The sequence below is a fragment of the Danio rerio genome, chromosome 4 (assembly GCF_049306965.1).
Source record: "Danio rerio strain Tuebingen ecotype United States chromosome 4, GRCz12tu, whole genome shotgun sequence".
NCBI classification, from domain to species: Eukaryota; Metazoa; Chordata; class Actinopteri; order Cypriniformes; family Danionidae; genus Danio; species Danio rerio.
Genome location: NC_133179.1, coordinates 72,528,584 through 72,542,500, shown reverse-complemented (window position 1 = coordinate 72,542,500; position 13,917 = coordinate 72,528,584). Strand labels below are relative to the sequence as shown.

The following is a 13,917-nucleotide window of genomic DNA, read 5'->3' as shown; positions in this document are numbered from 1 at the left end:
ACCTGAACAAGCTAATCAAGCTCTTACTATGTATACTTGAAACACACAGGCAGGTGTGTTGAGGCAAGTTGGAGCTAAACCAACCCAGGCTCATTCTGAAAACGTAGTCCAACAGGCGTTTCTGGAGACCGCGAAATACATCCTGGGAGGTACGTATTTGTGCAGTTTTTGTTTTCGTGAATCCGCGAGAGGCCGCTGTGTGCGCTTTTTCGCATCTCGAACGTCTCTCGCGAGTGCCCGCGTTGTTCTCGCGTCAACCCACCAGAGGCCGCTGTCTGACTGACCGAATGATTAGCTGCGTCCCAAATCGCATACTTATGCACTATTCTACGCCATTTTGTCGTATAAATAGTGTAAGTAGTGTGTTCACACTAAAAACTCTAATAATAATAAGTGCACTTTAATTACCCGGATGATGCACTCATTCAGCCGCTAAAATGAAGTGTGTAATGATGGACACTTCACGCACTCAACGACCGCAGGTTTGCTTAAGTAGCGGAAAGGGCGAAGCTATCGGACGCACATGTAGGATAACTTTATTTATTTTGGATTGTAAAAAGCAAAATTCTCCTACGAGAGTGATTATAGCGCCTCCCGATGGTGAATGCGGCAATACTCACGGCAGGTATTATTTGATAATTCGGTTGTTTATTTCACTGATTTGGCAATCGTCAAACGTCATCAGGGAAACGGTTTGAATTTCCGCTTAGTAAAAAAACATTAGTGTGGCATTTGGGACGACACTACATACATATACTATCCTGTTGAGTGTGTAAGTGCATAAGTACATAGTGTATAGTGTGCCATTTGGGACGCAGCTATTGACTGCGCGACCGGCCAATCGGCCGACCCGCCCTCCTCCTTCCCTGAACCCAACCGGTTTTACCGATTGACCCGCCCGCCCGCTCACTTCCCTAAACCCGAGCAACAATTTAGAAAAGCCGTCTAGAAAAAGAAAAACCCTCGTCTGTTTTTCGGATTTTACCACGTTCTCACCTTGTTATGAACTCGTTAGCTTTATTTTTTGGATTCTGTTTTTGTCTTACCTGGTTTCTGGAACCGCTCATCCCCAGACTCGAACCCGGACGCCTTTGTCAACTCCTCCTCTCTGCATCTGAAGTCCGCCAGCGCACACGATAAGCTGACTGGACAAACTGACTGCAGCGGGAAAACCCTCCACACGGAGGTAAGCGGTCAGCCGGCAAGCGCGAAAGGGAACGGTGTCACACCGCCCCCTAGCGTTAGCTTAGAAAAATTAAATGCAGCCATGCGTACCTCCCGGGACATCTCCAGAAACGTCCGCTGGACTACGTTTTCAGAATGAGCCTGGGTTGAGCTAAACACTGCAGGGCACCGGACCTCCAGGAACGAGAATGGTGACCCCTAGTGTAGGGCCTCCTTTTGCAGCCAATACAGCATCGGTTTGTGCTGGGAATGACAGATACAAGAAAAAGAGTAGCAGAGTAACTCGACGCTAGAAGATACAGGAAAGAGAACGGGACAGGGGTTTGAAAAGGAGAATAGAAGGCAAATAAATGATGGAAGGAAGATAGAAAAAGGGCCGGAGGATCTAAACGCCAGAAAGAAGAAACTGGGAGAGGGTTTTTTTTTCTTTCTTTTTCTAATGGCCAGTGGTGGTGGGATATTAATGATAGATGTCGTTCCGCAAACTTCTCTGTTTATCAATCTGATTTTACGGTGTTTTTTTTTTATCACCCCAGTCGTCAGGGCCGGAGTGGGACTCCTTTTTAGCCCTGGAGTTTCAAGCCAGACCGGCCCACCTCAGTTCACGACTGACTATTTTAAAATAAGGTCATTTCCAATTCAGATTGTAATTACTCTATCACGTCTTTTTCAAGAAAACAGCTGCTTTAGAACTTCAAATGTTCAAAAGCCCTAACAGTATTATATGTATTAACAATTAAAATGAAAAAAAAAAAAATTATTTTCCAGGTGAGATTCGAACACGGGTCTGCAGCGTCATAATTGAACACGTTTACCACTAGTCCACAATAGCACTATTTCAGTGGGAATAAAAAATAAGTATTGGACTGTGACCCGCAAGACACGGTATTACTTTCTATTGACGGTTTAATCTTTTTCTCCCCTTTTTAGATTTCTGATCAAGTTATGTCAGATTTGTTAATGTGGTGAATCATCTGGTTTTCATTGAGCAGGTGTATTATTCATTAATGTTAATTATTCGAATTCTCGAATTCGCTGATTGGGGTCGAATGAAGATAGTTAACGTCACATCGTCATTACATTAGTTAACCTGCAGGCGGCATTTTGCTCACGGGGCTGCGAGAAAATTAAGGAGAGCGGCACTGCGGGAAAATAATGAATTAAAAGAGTGAAGCTATGATCTAATAAATAAATAGATGAAAAAAAAAGTGTGACAGCTAAGAGTGCAAGCAGCTATGGAAACCGGCCCTCACAGACAAAAAAAACGGACTGGCCCACCTGGAATTCTCCTGGTGCTCTCGATTAGCCAATCCGGGCCTGCCTGTCGTTCTAAAGCGTATCACAATGGGAAACACGATAATTTTTCAAAGCATCGTCTGTTTCGTGAGGTGCATGCACAGTCAGCTGAGGTCAGCAACGCGGCGCCAGGGGAAAGTGTAAATCAGGCTTAACACCGCCGCCATCCCCCCGCAATGTGTTTGAATTAAAATATTCAGTTTAAATAAACAGCTATGTTAAAATTCAGGACCTAAAATTACAAACTCTGGCAATTCAAGTCATTAAAATGCAAGCAAGTGCTATTTGACGAGCTTTTTATTTCAATACTTTTGTTATTGATTTTTTTTTAAATAATGTATGTTGTGATCTGATATAGAAAACAAAATCTATAAACCCTACCGTAGTGCAAAGGCCCAAACAGACCAATCTAATATAAAGCTACATGTGGATTTGTGTAACCCCGCCGGTCCTACGCCACCCATCCCGCTCCGGGCTGGGATCGAACCGGCGACCTTCCGCAAGGGAGTCGGTCGCTCTAACAAGGAGGCTAAAGACCATGACCTCTAGCGTCTGTCGCTAGAGCACCTTTAGAGGTCAGAGGAGTGAGGTTTACCTGCACAGCACACACTAGCTGGCCTCCGTTACACTCACGCCCCTAAACCTCACTCCCATCCGGGTCACGGCACCAATGTAACCCTGCCGGTCCTACACCACCCAACCCGCTCCAGACTGGGATCGAACCGGCGACCTTCTGCATGGGAGTCGGTCGCTCTAACAAGGAGGCTAAAGACCATGACCTCTAGCGTCTGTCGCTAGAGCACCTTTAGAGGTCAGAGGAGTAAGGTTTACCTGCACAGCACACACTAGCTGGCCTCCGTTACACTCACGCCCCTAAACCTCACTCCCATCCGGGTCACGGCACCAATGTAACCCTGCCGGTCCTACACCACCCAACCCGCTCCAGACTGGGATCGAACCGGCGACCTTCTGCATGGGAGTCGGTCGCTCTAACAAGGAGGCTAAAGACCATGACCTCTAGCGTCTGTCGCTAGAGCACCTTTAGAGGTCAGAGGAGTAAGGTTTACCTGCACAGCACACATTAGCTGGCCTCCGTTACACTTGCGCAAAATGTTTATTGGAAATTGGAGCTTGCATCAAAAATGCTCATGTCATCAAAAATGTCCTTGCAGGATTGTGGATCCTGAGCTGAAGTCTCTCTCTGTGGGAATGTTGCTGTTAGCTATAAGAGTTTTGGGTGAGTTTTTGGAAGGTGTAGTATTTATTTTCTTGTTTTAATCCGCCATTCATGCCTGGTACAGCAGTGTTTCTAATGCGATTTCTGCAACTTCTTGTTAAAGGTGGTATTCCTGCACCCATTTACTTCGGTCATCTTATTGACTCTACCTGTCTGAAATGGGCGTTGAAGAAATCTTGTGAAAGAGGTGCCTGCAGACTTTACGACATTGAGACGTTCAGGTGAGCACATCTGACGGAAGTTTCACATTTCCCCTATTATGCTCTGATAATTAGAACGTACAAAAGCTCTTAACTAAATTATTTTGGCCCCCAAAAGGTTTCTGTTTCAGGGACTGACCTTCGGTCTTCGAGTGTTAGCTTATTCCCTGCTCTGGATAACCACCCTAGCGATAAAGAGGAGAAGTGCAGAATGAGAAACAAAATGTCCAAAGACACAGAACTCCAGAAGTCTCCATCTGACGATCCAGAATATCAGGAGACTATAAAATATTGTTCTGTGGCATTTTTTAACGTACATGTGCATTTCTTGTCATTATTTTCCGTGTTAAATGTAGAAGTGTAAGCAAAGTTGAGATTAAAAAGAAACTGTTCAATTGTGTGTGTGGATTTCCCTACTGAAAAGTCCAGCTTAAACCAGCCTATGCTGGTTGGCTGGTTTTAGCTGGTCGACCAGGCTGGTTTTAGAGGGGTTTTGGCCATTTCCAGGCTGATTTCCATCCTGGTCTTAGCTGGTCAGGCTGGAAAATGACCAGCTTGACCAGCCTAGCCAGGCTGAAAGCCCAGCCAAAACCAGCTATGTCCAGCTTAAACCATGCTGGTAAAGCTGGTTTTAGCTGGATTTAACTGGTCATTTACCAGCATGACCAGCTAAGACCAGGCTGGAAATGGCTGGAAACCAGCCTGGAAAAGGCCAAAACCCCTCTAAAACCAGCCTGTTCGACCAGCTAAAACCAGCCTAGGCTGGTTTAAGCTGGATTTTTCAGCAGGGTTGTGTTTGAAAATAAAACGGATTAACTGTCACGTTTGTTAGCGTGATCAAAACAGGAAAACAAAAAGGTGCGGATCCAAGTGCAGATTTATTTGCAGTGCATCAACATAAAACAAGGTGTTCAAAGTACAAAGTAACAAATAAACGACAAAACCAGAAACTAAATCAGAGACAAGGCTCAGGAATAATAAACTCGAAAAACTAGACTTGCTGGGAAGCAGGCGAGAAAGACAAATAAAACACGAACTAGACTATGGCAAAAAAAATACAAGAACAAGATCAGAATAACCAAGACTTACTGGAATAACTCGGACAAGGAAGACAACGGCAGTGGTGGCATGATGGAATATATAGTCCAGATTATCAACAGAAAACGGAGACAGCTGTGAATACAATCAGTGTACGTGTTCCGGTGTATGCGCGTGGTATGTATGTATTTGTAGTCTTTTTGGACGCTGTAGTTCCAACTAGGAGTCCGATGAACTACAGCGCCCTCAGGTGGTCACTGAACCAGTCATGGCATTAACATTTTAATAAAGGAATTAAGGTAGTCGAGTTGGTGTTTTGTGTAAGTTTGTAACAGTATGCTTGTGACTTGCAGCACCTGATGCTAGTAAGTTAAAGCCGGGCCATAAACATTAGGCCTGATAGGGAGCCCGACAAATTTTGATTGACAGCTTTTTCAAAGCCCGAACCCGTTTACAGCCAGACATTATTCAAATGTGCACATGCACACAGCTCTTTTGCCTTTTCGAGTCGTTTATATGCGTTTTAACATAGTTTAACAAACTGGCGGCTGACCTGACGTTAATGTTGTAACCAACGATTTAATTTCTTTCTCGTGCTAATCGAAATGCATCACATGACTGTTCATTTACAGAACGAGCCTGGCCCGACCATGTCTAAAAGCATAGTGTTGGGGAACTCATTGTGTCTTGATGAATTTCTGATGAATGTATTACTCTCATTTATATGCGTATGTGAGTAATTTCAGTATTATTATTATTATCCATTGTATTATTACCCATACCTGTGGCATTATTATCAGGTATGTGTGAGAAGATAAATTAAAAGAGCAGCAATAATGTCTCAATGAGGGTAGATTTATGGATGCAAAGCCATAGGGATACCTGCGTTCTGTTCTGTAACTCATGATAAGGCACACCTGCACATGCGCCCACACTCATTTGTAATGACATCTAAAAAAATATGAGTACCCATGAACTTCAGCTGAACTTTTTTTTTTTGCTGAGTCATCACTTTTGAAACAGGAAGGAAAGACCTTAACTGGACATGGATAAGACCCCTGAAAGACCCTGAGATTCTACGTATTGTTGGCGGGCACCTGAGAGATTTAAGATCCCATTAGCGGAGAAGCTGATGGAGGTGTGTAATGTGTAAATTTGGGTGGAGTAACCAGACATAGAAATGTATTTAAACTGTGTGCAAGCCTATGTCCGGCAGACAATCGAACGACCTGTGTCTGTTGTTACTGATGCTGTAACAATAAACTTTGCCTAAAGACTTCGGAGATCTCAGACTTTGTCGTTTTTCGAGAACTTTGACTTATGCCTAGTTCAGACTGCGTGATTTTAGCCTCGATTTTGGCTCACCGACAGCTTTTGAGAAATCGCTGACAAATGCCTGAAATCACAGGCAAATCACTGCTCGAGCACGTGAGCGACAATCACACAGTTTGAATTATCAAAGACGCGATCTAAGAAGATCGCCGATGAGTCGCCGATGCCTGCGAGATATTTGGCGTGCTGAATATCTGGAGCTGTCGGAGATTCAAATCATGCCGTGTGAATTGAGTTCTGACTGAAAATAACATCAGCGATCGCCTACAGCCAATGAGAGAGCAGCTTTCACTTGTGTGTGCGCGTGTGTTTACCTGCTGCAGGCCAGCGGGAGGCTGGGGGAGAAGTTGAAGGCGCTCTTTTTCGGTTTATTTGGACCCACGAAATGGAGGAAAAACTAGTGGAGGTTTGACAGGACTCAGGAGCAACCGTGTCCGTTTGACGTTTCGTCGGGCGCCCCCTGCTGGAACTTACACCACTTCTGGCAGCAACCTAGCTTTCCCATGTTGTCTTCCATCCAGGTACTAACCTGCCGCAGCCCTGCTGCATGTGAGAGTGGCAGAGAGCTAGCTGCCGGCTAATAATTTTGAGATTTATTGTAATGATTTCCGATTTTTGAAAAGAGGACATGCACCTCTCTTCTGATTTCAAGATTAGTTTCTTAAATCTTGCTTATCTCAGACTTACTACTTGTTCTTGTTCTAGAATCCTATCTGCTCTTTTTATGTTCTGTTATCATGCCCCTACTGAAAAATCCAGCTTAAACCTGCCTAGGCTGGTTGGCTGGTTTTAGCTGGTTGACCAGGCTGGTTTTAGAGGGGTTTTGGCCATTTCTGGTCTTAGCTGGTCAGGCTGGAAGATGACCAGCTAAAACCAGCTTGACCAGCCTAGCCAAAATCAGCTATGTCCAGCTTATGTGATCAGCTAAGACCAGGCTGGAAATGGCTGGAAACCAGCCTGGAAATGGCCAAAACCCCTCTAAAACCAGCCTGGTCGACCAGCTAAAACCAGCCAATGAGCCTAGGCTGGTTTAAGCTGGATTTTTCTGCAGGGGCGTGCCTCACTATCCATAACCTGTCCATTACATAAATAACTCACACATGTGGTACATTTGATGGTACATCTGAAAGAAAGCCCAACCTTTATCATGTAACTACTGGTATATAAATGTCTCCCAAAGAACAAGCTACTTATTTGTATTCGAGTTGTTTGTCGGTCCGACACTATTTAATTGGATGAACATATATTAGTTTTATGCCTTATCCAGAATATAAAAATACATATAAATACAATTAGATTATGCACTTTAATCAGTACTACAGAAATGTGAAGAGACTTTCAACCAGCACAACAACACCTGTTTCTGAAGACAATCACCTACGGCACCTTTAAACATGTATTTTAGGGCACTGCTTATCATCTGGGAGTTATTGTTATTTTTAAAAATAATTTCTGAGTGTATTTTTGTGTACACTATATTTAAAATTGCATATTAATTCTACTAAAAGTGATTTTAAATGTTTAAAAAACAGCACATCAAAAGACCATGGTGTCAAAATAGCACCGTCGAGTACACTTAGTTGATCTTAAGTTTATTTTTTAGTACTATTAACGATTAACTTTTAGTACATTAAGTACGAAATAAGTCACTGAAAATAGAGCACTTTAAGTAACTTATTGAAGTGCGCAAAGTGTTCTTAGATAAAATGTACTCTAGGGCACTTTTTTGCTCCTGGTAGATGTTCCTTGACAACCCTGCTGAAAAATCCAGCTTAAGCCAGCCTAGGCTGGTTGGCTGATTTTAGCTGGTCGACCAGCCTGGTTTTAGAGGGGTTTTGGCCATTTCCAGGCTGGTTTCCAGCCATTTCCAGCCTGGTCTTAGCTGGTCAGGCTGGAAAATGACCAGCTAAAACCAGCTTGACTAGCCTGGTTTAAGCTGGATGTAGCTGGTTTTGGCTGGACTCCCAGCTTGGCTAGGCTGGCCAAGCTGGTTTTAGCTGGTCATCTCCCAGCCTGACCAGCTAAAACCAGAGTGATAATGGCTGGAAACCAGCCTGGAAATGGCCAAGACCCCTCTAAAACCAGCCTGGCCAACCAGCCTAGGCTGGTTTAAGCTGGATTTTTCAACAGGGAGGGTTCATGAATAGCATTTTATTCTATTCGATCTCATATAGTCGAAGCTCCCTGCTAAAAAATCCAGCTTAAACCAGCCTAGGCTGGTTGGCTGGTTTTAGCTGGTCGACCAGGCTGGTTTTAGAGGGGTTTTGGCCACTTCCAGACTGGTTTCCAGCCATTTCCAGCCTGGTCTCAGCTGGTCAGGCTGGAAAATGACCAGCTAAATCCAGCTAAAACCAGCTTGACCAACCAGCTTGACCAAGCTGGTTTTGGCTGGGCTCCCAGCCTGGCAAGTGTGGTCAAGCTGGTTTAAGCTGGTCATCTCCCAGCCTAACCAGCTAAGACCAGGCTGGAAATGGCTGGAAACCAGCCTGGAAGTGGCCAAAACCCCTCTAAAACCAGCCTGGTTGACTAGCTAAAACCAGCCAACCAGCCTAGGCTGGTTTAAGCTGGATTTTTCAGCAGGGCTTTTATCTAATTTATCCAATAGCAGCTGGCTCCTGTTTAATAAGCGCAGACAGATCATTGTAATATTTGTCAAAATATTAACCAGATCTTAGCATTGGCTACCATTCAAAAGTATAACAACAATAATGATAGCTACACTACCTGACAAAAGTCTTGCCGTCGATCCTTGTAAGGGCAACAAATAATAATTTGACTTCTTGTTGATCATTTGGAAAAGTGGCAGTTGAACTGCAATCCTCACCAATACTGCACCAATACCTACTGGAACTCACATGGAGCCAAGATTCTCACAGATATCAGTCAAGTTTGGTGAAGGAGAAATCATGGTTCGGGGTTACATTCAGCATGGGGGCGTGCGAGAGATCTGCAACATCAACAGCCTGAGGAATCAAGACATTTGTGCTAACAATTACTTTACAAACCAAAGGAGGGGGACAATTCTCCAGCAGGATAGCGCTCCTCATACTTCAGCCTCAACATCAAAGCCTCAACATCTTTTTATTTGTTTTCTCGCAGCCCCGTGAGAAAAATGCAGCCTGCAGGTTAACTAACGTTAATGATGATGATGTATTGTAACTATCGACCCCAAACAGCGGCACCTTAGTGAATATAAGAATTCGAATAAAATGAATAATACACCTGCTCAATGAAAATCAAATGATTCACTACATTAATAAATCTGACATAACTTGATCAGAAATCTAAAAATAGGATACAAAGATTGAGCCATCAAAAGAAAGCAGTGCTGTCTCTTGAGGGTCGCAAGTCATTAGTTATTTTTTACTCTCACTGTAATAGCGCCAATGTGGTCCAGTGGTAAGCACATTGCATTTCAATGCCGCAGACCTGTGATCGAATCTCCCATAAAAAATCTTTTTTTTTTTCGATTTTATTGTTAAGACATATAATACTGTTAGGGCTGTTGAACATTTGAATTTCTAAAGCAGCAGTTTTCTTGAAAAAGACATGATAGTGCCATTAGTAACTGAATTGGAATCAGTCGTGAACTGAGGTGGGCCGGTCTGGCTTAAAACTCCAGGGCTGAAAAGGAGTCCCACTCCGGCCCTGATATATATATATATATATATATATATATATACAGTTGAAATCTGAATTTATTAACCCCTCTTTGATTTATTTCTTTTTTTTTTTTTTATATTTCCCAAATGATGTTTAACAGAGCAAGGAAATTTTCACAGTATGTCTGATAATATTTTTTCTTCTGAAGAAAGACTTATTTGTTTTATTTCGGCTAGAATAAAAGCAGTTTTTAATTTTTTATGAACCATTTTAAGGTCAAAATTATAAGCCCCTTAAGTCTTCAGAACAAACCATTGTTGCCTTATTTACTTGCCTAATTACTTTAATTTGACTAGTTAACTTAACTAACCCCGTTAAGTCTTTAAGAGTCACTTTAAGCTGTATAGAAGTATCTTGAAAAATATCTAGTCAAATATTATTTACTGTCATCATGACAAAGAGAAAATAAATCAGTATCTAGAAATGAGTTACTAAGACTATTATGTTTAGAAATGTGTGGAAAACATTTGTTCTCTCCGTTAAACAGAAATTGGGGAAAAATAAACAGAGGGCCTAATAATTAAGGGGGGATAACAATTCTGACTGTATATATATATATATATATATATATATATATATATATATATATATATATATATATATATATATATATATATATATATATATATATGAGGTGCCGTATAGGATGTAAATCAAACTTTGCTTATCAACACATACATAAAACACGTGTATATACACCTATAAATTACTCGCATATACACCTATACTACCGGATGCTGCGAGTTTATATGTATGTGCGTGTGTTAATGTGAGTGTTTATGTGAGGATCGAGTTTATATGTTTATGCGAGTGTGTATAGGTGTGTTTGCATGCAGCAAGTTTATATGTATGTGCGTGTGTTAATGTGAGTGTTTATGTGAGGATCGAGTTTATATGTATGTGCGTGTGTATGTGGGTGTATTCATGCGTCAAGTTTATATGTATATACACAAGTTTCATCCATGTTGTTTTGAACATCTGGTAGTATAGGTGTATATGCGAGTAATTTATAGGTGTATATACACGTGTTTTATGTATGTGTTGATAAGCAAAGTTTGATTTAAATCCTATACGGCACCTCATATATATATATATATATATATATATATATATATATATATATATATATATATATATGCGTGTCTGTGTGATGTATGTAAAATTTGGCCCGCGACAACGTTTTTTTTTTTTGCATCTGGCCCTCGGCCCAAAAAGTTTGGACACCCCTGGTATAGACCATCATATTGGGTCCATACCATACCATAACCCCGTCCTTTTTTTTTTCAATTTAACAACATAAAATCGGTGGACCAATTAGAGCGGTTTTCCGATCTACCGCAACTTTACATAGGAGTGCGGTCCCCCCGCCCACCGAATTGATTGACAGCTGCGCTCAATAACATGTTCCGGTAGTCACATGTATGTCAACAAGACCAGGCAGACATACGCAAAGCAACCGGGAATAAAAGGTCTGTTCTGTTCGCTAGGATCAGCAATCATCATCAAATGTGATTAAGAGTGAGTTTCACATGTTTAAAGTGTTTTAAAACAGAGTATGTGTGTAATTAATTACAGCGTTTTACTTCAGCTTTACTTCATCAGCACAGCCGCGTGTCAGAACAATTATAAAAGAAGACGCTTCAATCCCCGTTTGTGGAAGTTAAATCAGGTTTATTTTGTACATTAGCATAACAGATATCCACACAGTAAGTTACTTGAGGTTAGCCTTAACTAAGCTAAGCGCACTCTGTCTGTCTGCCTGCCTGTGTGTGTGTGTCATCTGCGGTGTGTGTGTGTGTGTGACTCATTAATGCAACTTCACAATACTGATTAGTAAAGGTTAGTTCTTACTGTAGTATCTCACAAACGCTACGTGAGACCTTCTTCCTTTAAGTCTGTCTGTTGTCTGACGCAGCTGAGGGAGGAGGCACGTAGAAACAGTAGGCGGGAAAGACTCGTCTTAAAGGCGCAGTACGACAAAGCCACCCCCTGCTGGAAATGTGTATAAAACAGCATCTTGTAAAAGGTATAATGAAAAATCTGATGGGTGTTTTGAGCTGAAACTTTATATACACATTGTAGAGACGCAAAATTAAATCTGAAAAAAGGGGTAACCTAGGTGCCCTTTAATAAATTAAAAAATGTGAATGTAATATTATTTCCCATTTGGAAGTGGGTCTTCCAATAAGGATTTGAACCGGGATGGCAAAATGATCAGCCATCATCCTTGATTTATTTATTTATTGCGTGGTTTGCAGTGCAAAACGAACAATTTTTAAAAGTGATTTCATTGTCATAATTTCCCACATATTAACTGTAGGATTAGGGCTGAGAATGCTCTTGAATACTGTACCCTCGAGAAGGGTGTTTGTTTTGGTTGGTGTCATTGAGTTTTTGCTGGTTGATGTTTGATTAATGCGTTTAATCTAATTACGCATTACTGGCATATCTGTGTAAAGTTCATTTTTCTCTGTGGTGTGCGTTTTATTTATTGTGCCACATGAATACACACATTAGAATAGACGACATATAGTCATCCACATTCTAACCAGCAAAGTGTTGAGACAAACCATTTTTAAACTTTAAAGGGCCATGAAACCCCTCCGTTACAGCAGGGTGTTTTCACACCTCTACTTTGGAAAAAGTCAGAAAAGTGGGCGTGTCCAGCTCTGTTTAGGGGGGAGTGTTAGAGGCATGGTGTGGGAGTGTTTATTTGGGTGCGCCTAGTTTCAGAGTCAAAATACACACACAGGGGAGAAAGTGACTGTGTTTACATGGACATCAGTAGTCGAATTATTTGCCAAATTACTAAATGGTGGACTTTAACTGCAGTTTGGCTCTTTCATTCAGGGAATTCATTCATGCCCCTCGCGACAAACGAGATATCTGATTCGAGGATCTGCTCTAAGCGTGTATTTTTCATGCAATGTTTGATTCCGCACGGCGAAAGAGAGAAAAAACCCTCAGCATGTCCCGCAAACTTAGATGCACTCGGCAGGTAGCGTCAGAAAGCCGCGTGTGTTATTCCGGTCACTAAATGCGGCGAAAACCCTACACGAGGTTAAAGTTTGGTTGTAGTGCTAACATGTTTACATTCGGTGCAATAGTTTGTTCGATACGAAAAAACTGAATAATCAAAGAGCACTGATCGCTCACTTACCAAATCTGTAGAGGCAGGACAATCACCAGCAACTAGAGCCGCGTCTTTATTAAGAGAAGACTACAAGCGAATCCGGATCTCAGCGTTTGCAGATGAGAACAGCTCTCAGGTAAACAATAATCCTCCTTAGACACGTAAGTTATTGTTGTCGAGCGTCGCGTACACTGTTAATCCACACGTGACTCCAGCTGAGCTCTCACAGAGAGAAAATGAAAACAAAACTTCACTGCAGCAAACTATAAAAGCAACACTTCACGCTTGTTTTGCCAACACAACGTGGCGTCTCTGTCGTCTAAACACTGTGACAGTGATGAATATTAATGAAGTTGCACAATAGAGCGCGCTGATTGGTTTGAACCAAGCTTTACTCATGCATTAATGCATCACACTGTAAGACGTAATAAGACAAACTCTGGCACAGACGTCCAGTCTGCACGCTGGAATACACGCTATTATGTCATGACCGTGACGCAGCTTCAAAAATTCGTTTCAAACCGGAAGTACGAATTTGCTTGAAATAACGCAAAAACAACCAATTTACACTTTTTAGTGACATATAGGTGTCCTAATAGTGTTTTTAGCAGTGTGGGACACATATACGACTGTCAACAGCTCAACACATGTGTTTTGGTGTTTCGTGACCCTTTAAAGTTTAGCTCATATCTTTACCTAAGAATATATTTACAAACTGGAAATTTCCATTTCTCAAAATGCATACATATACAGAAATGCATGCATATGTAACCCTGCCAGTCCTGACCACCCAACCCGCTCCGAGCTGGGATCGAACCACTGACCTTTAGCAT

The 13,917-nt window shown here is 41.9% G+C and overlaps 2 protein-coding genes across 6 annotated transcripts in view; both read left to right on the top strand.

Moving 5' to 3' along the window:
* Positions 1–6,238, top strand: part of LOC100334356 (solute carrier organic anion transporter family member 1C1-like) — a 30,891-nt gene extending 24,653 nt beyond the window's left edge. For 2 of the 4 annotated variants that reach the window (XM_073948380.1, XM_073948379.1), the window contains exons 14-16: positions 3,654–3,718; positions 3,822–3,939; positions 4,037–6,238. In XM_073948380.1, the coding sequence (XP_073804481.1) occupies positions 3,654–3,718; positions 3,822–3,939; positions 4,037–4,133 (280 nt within the window). In that variant the 3' untranslated portion in view covers positions 4,134–6,238. The remainder of the gene's footprint in view (positions 1–3,653; positions 3,719–3,821; positions 3,940–4,036) is intronic. The other 2 variants (XR_012402517.1, XM_073948378.1) reach the window with 2 other exon arrangements.
* Positions 1–13,917, top strand: part of tmem19 (transmembrane protein 19) — a 1,055,620-nt gene that overhangs the window by 797,423 nt on the left and 244,280 nt on the right. The gene's annotated exons all lie outside the window — the stretch shown is intronic.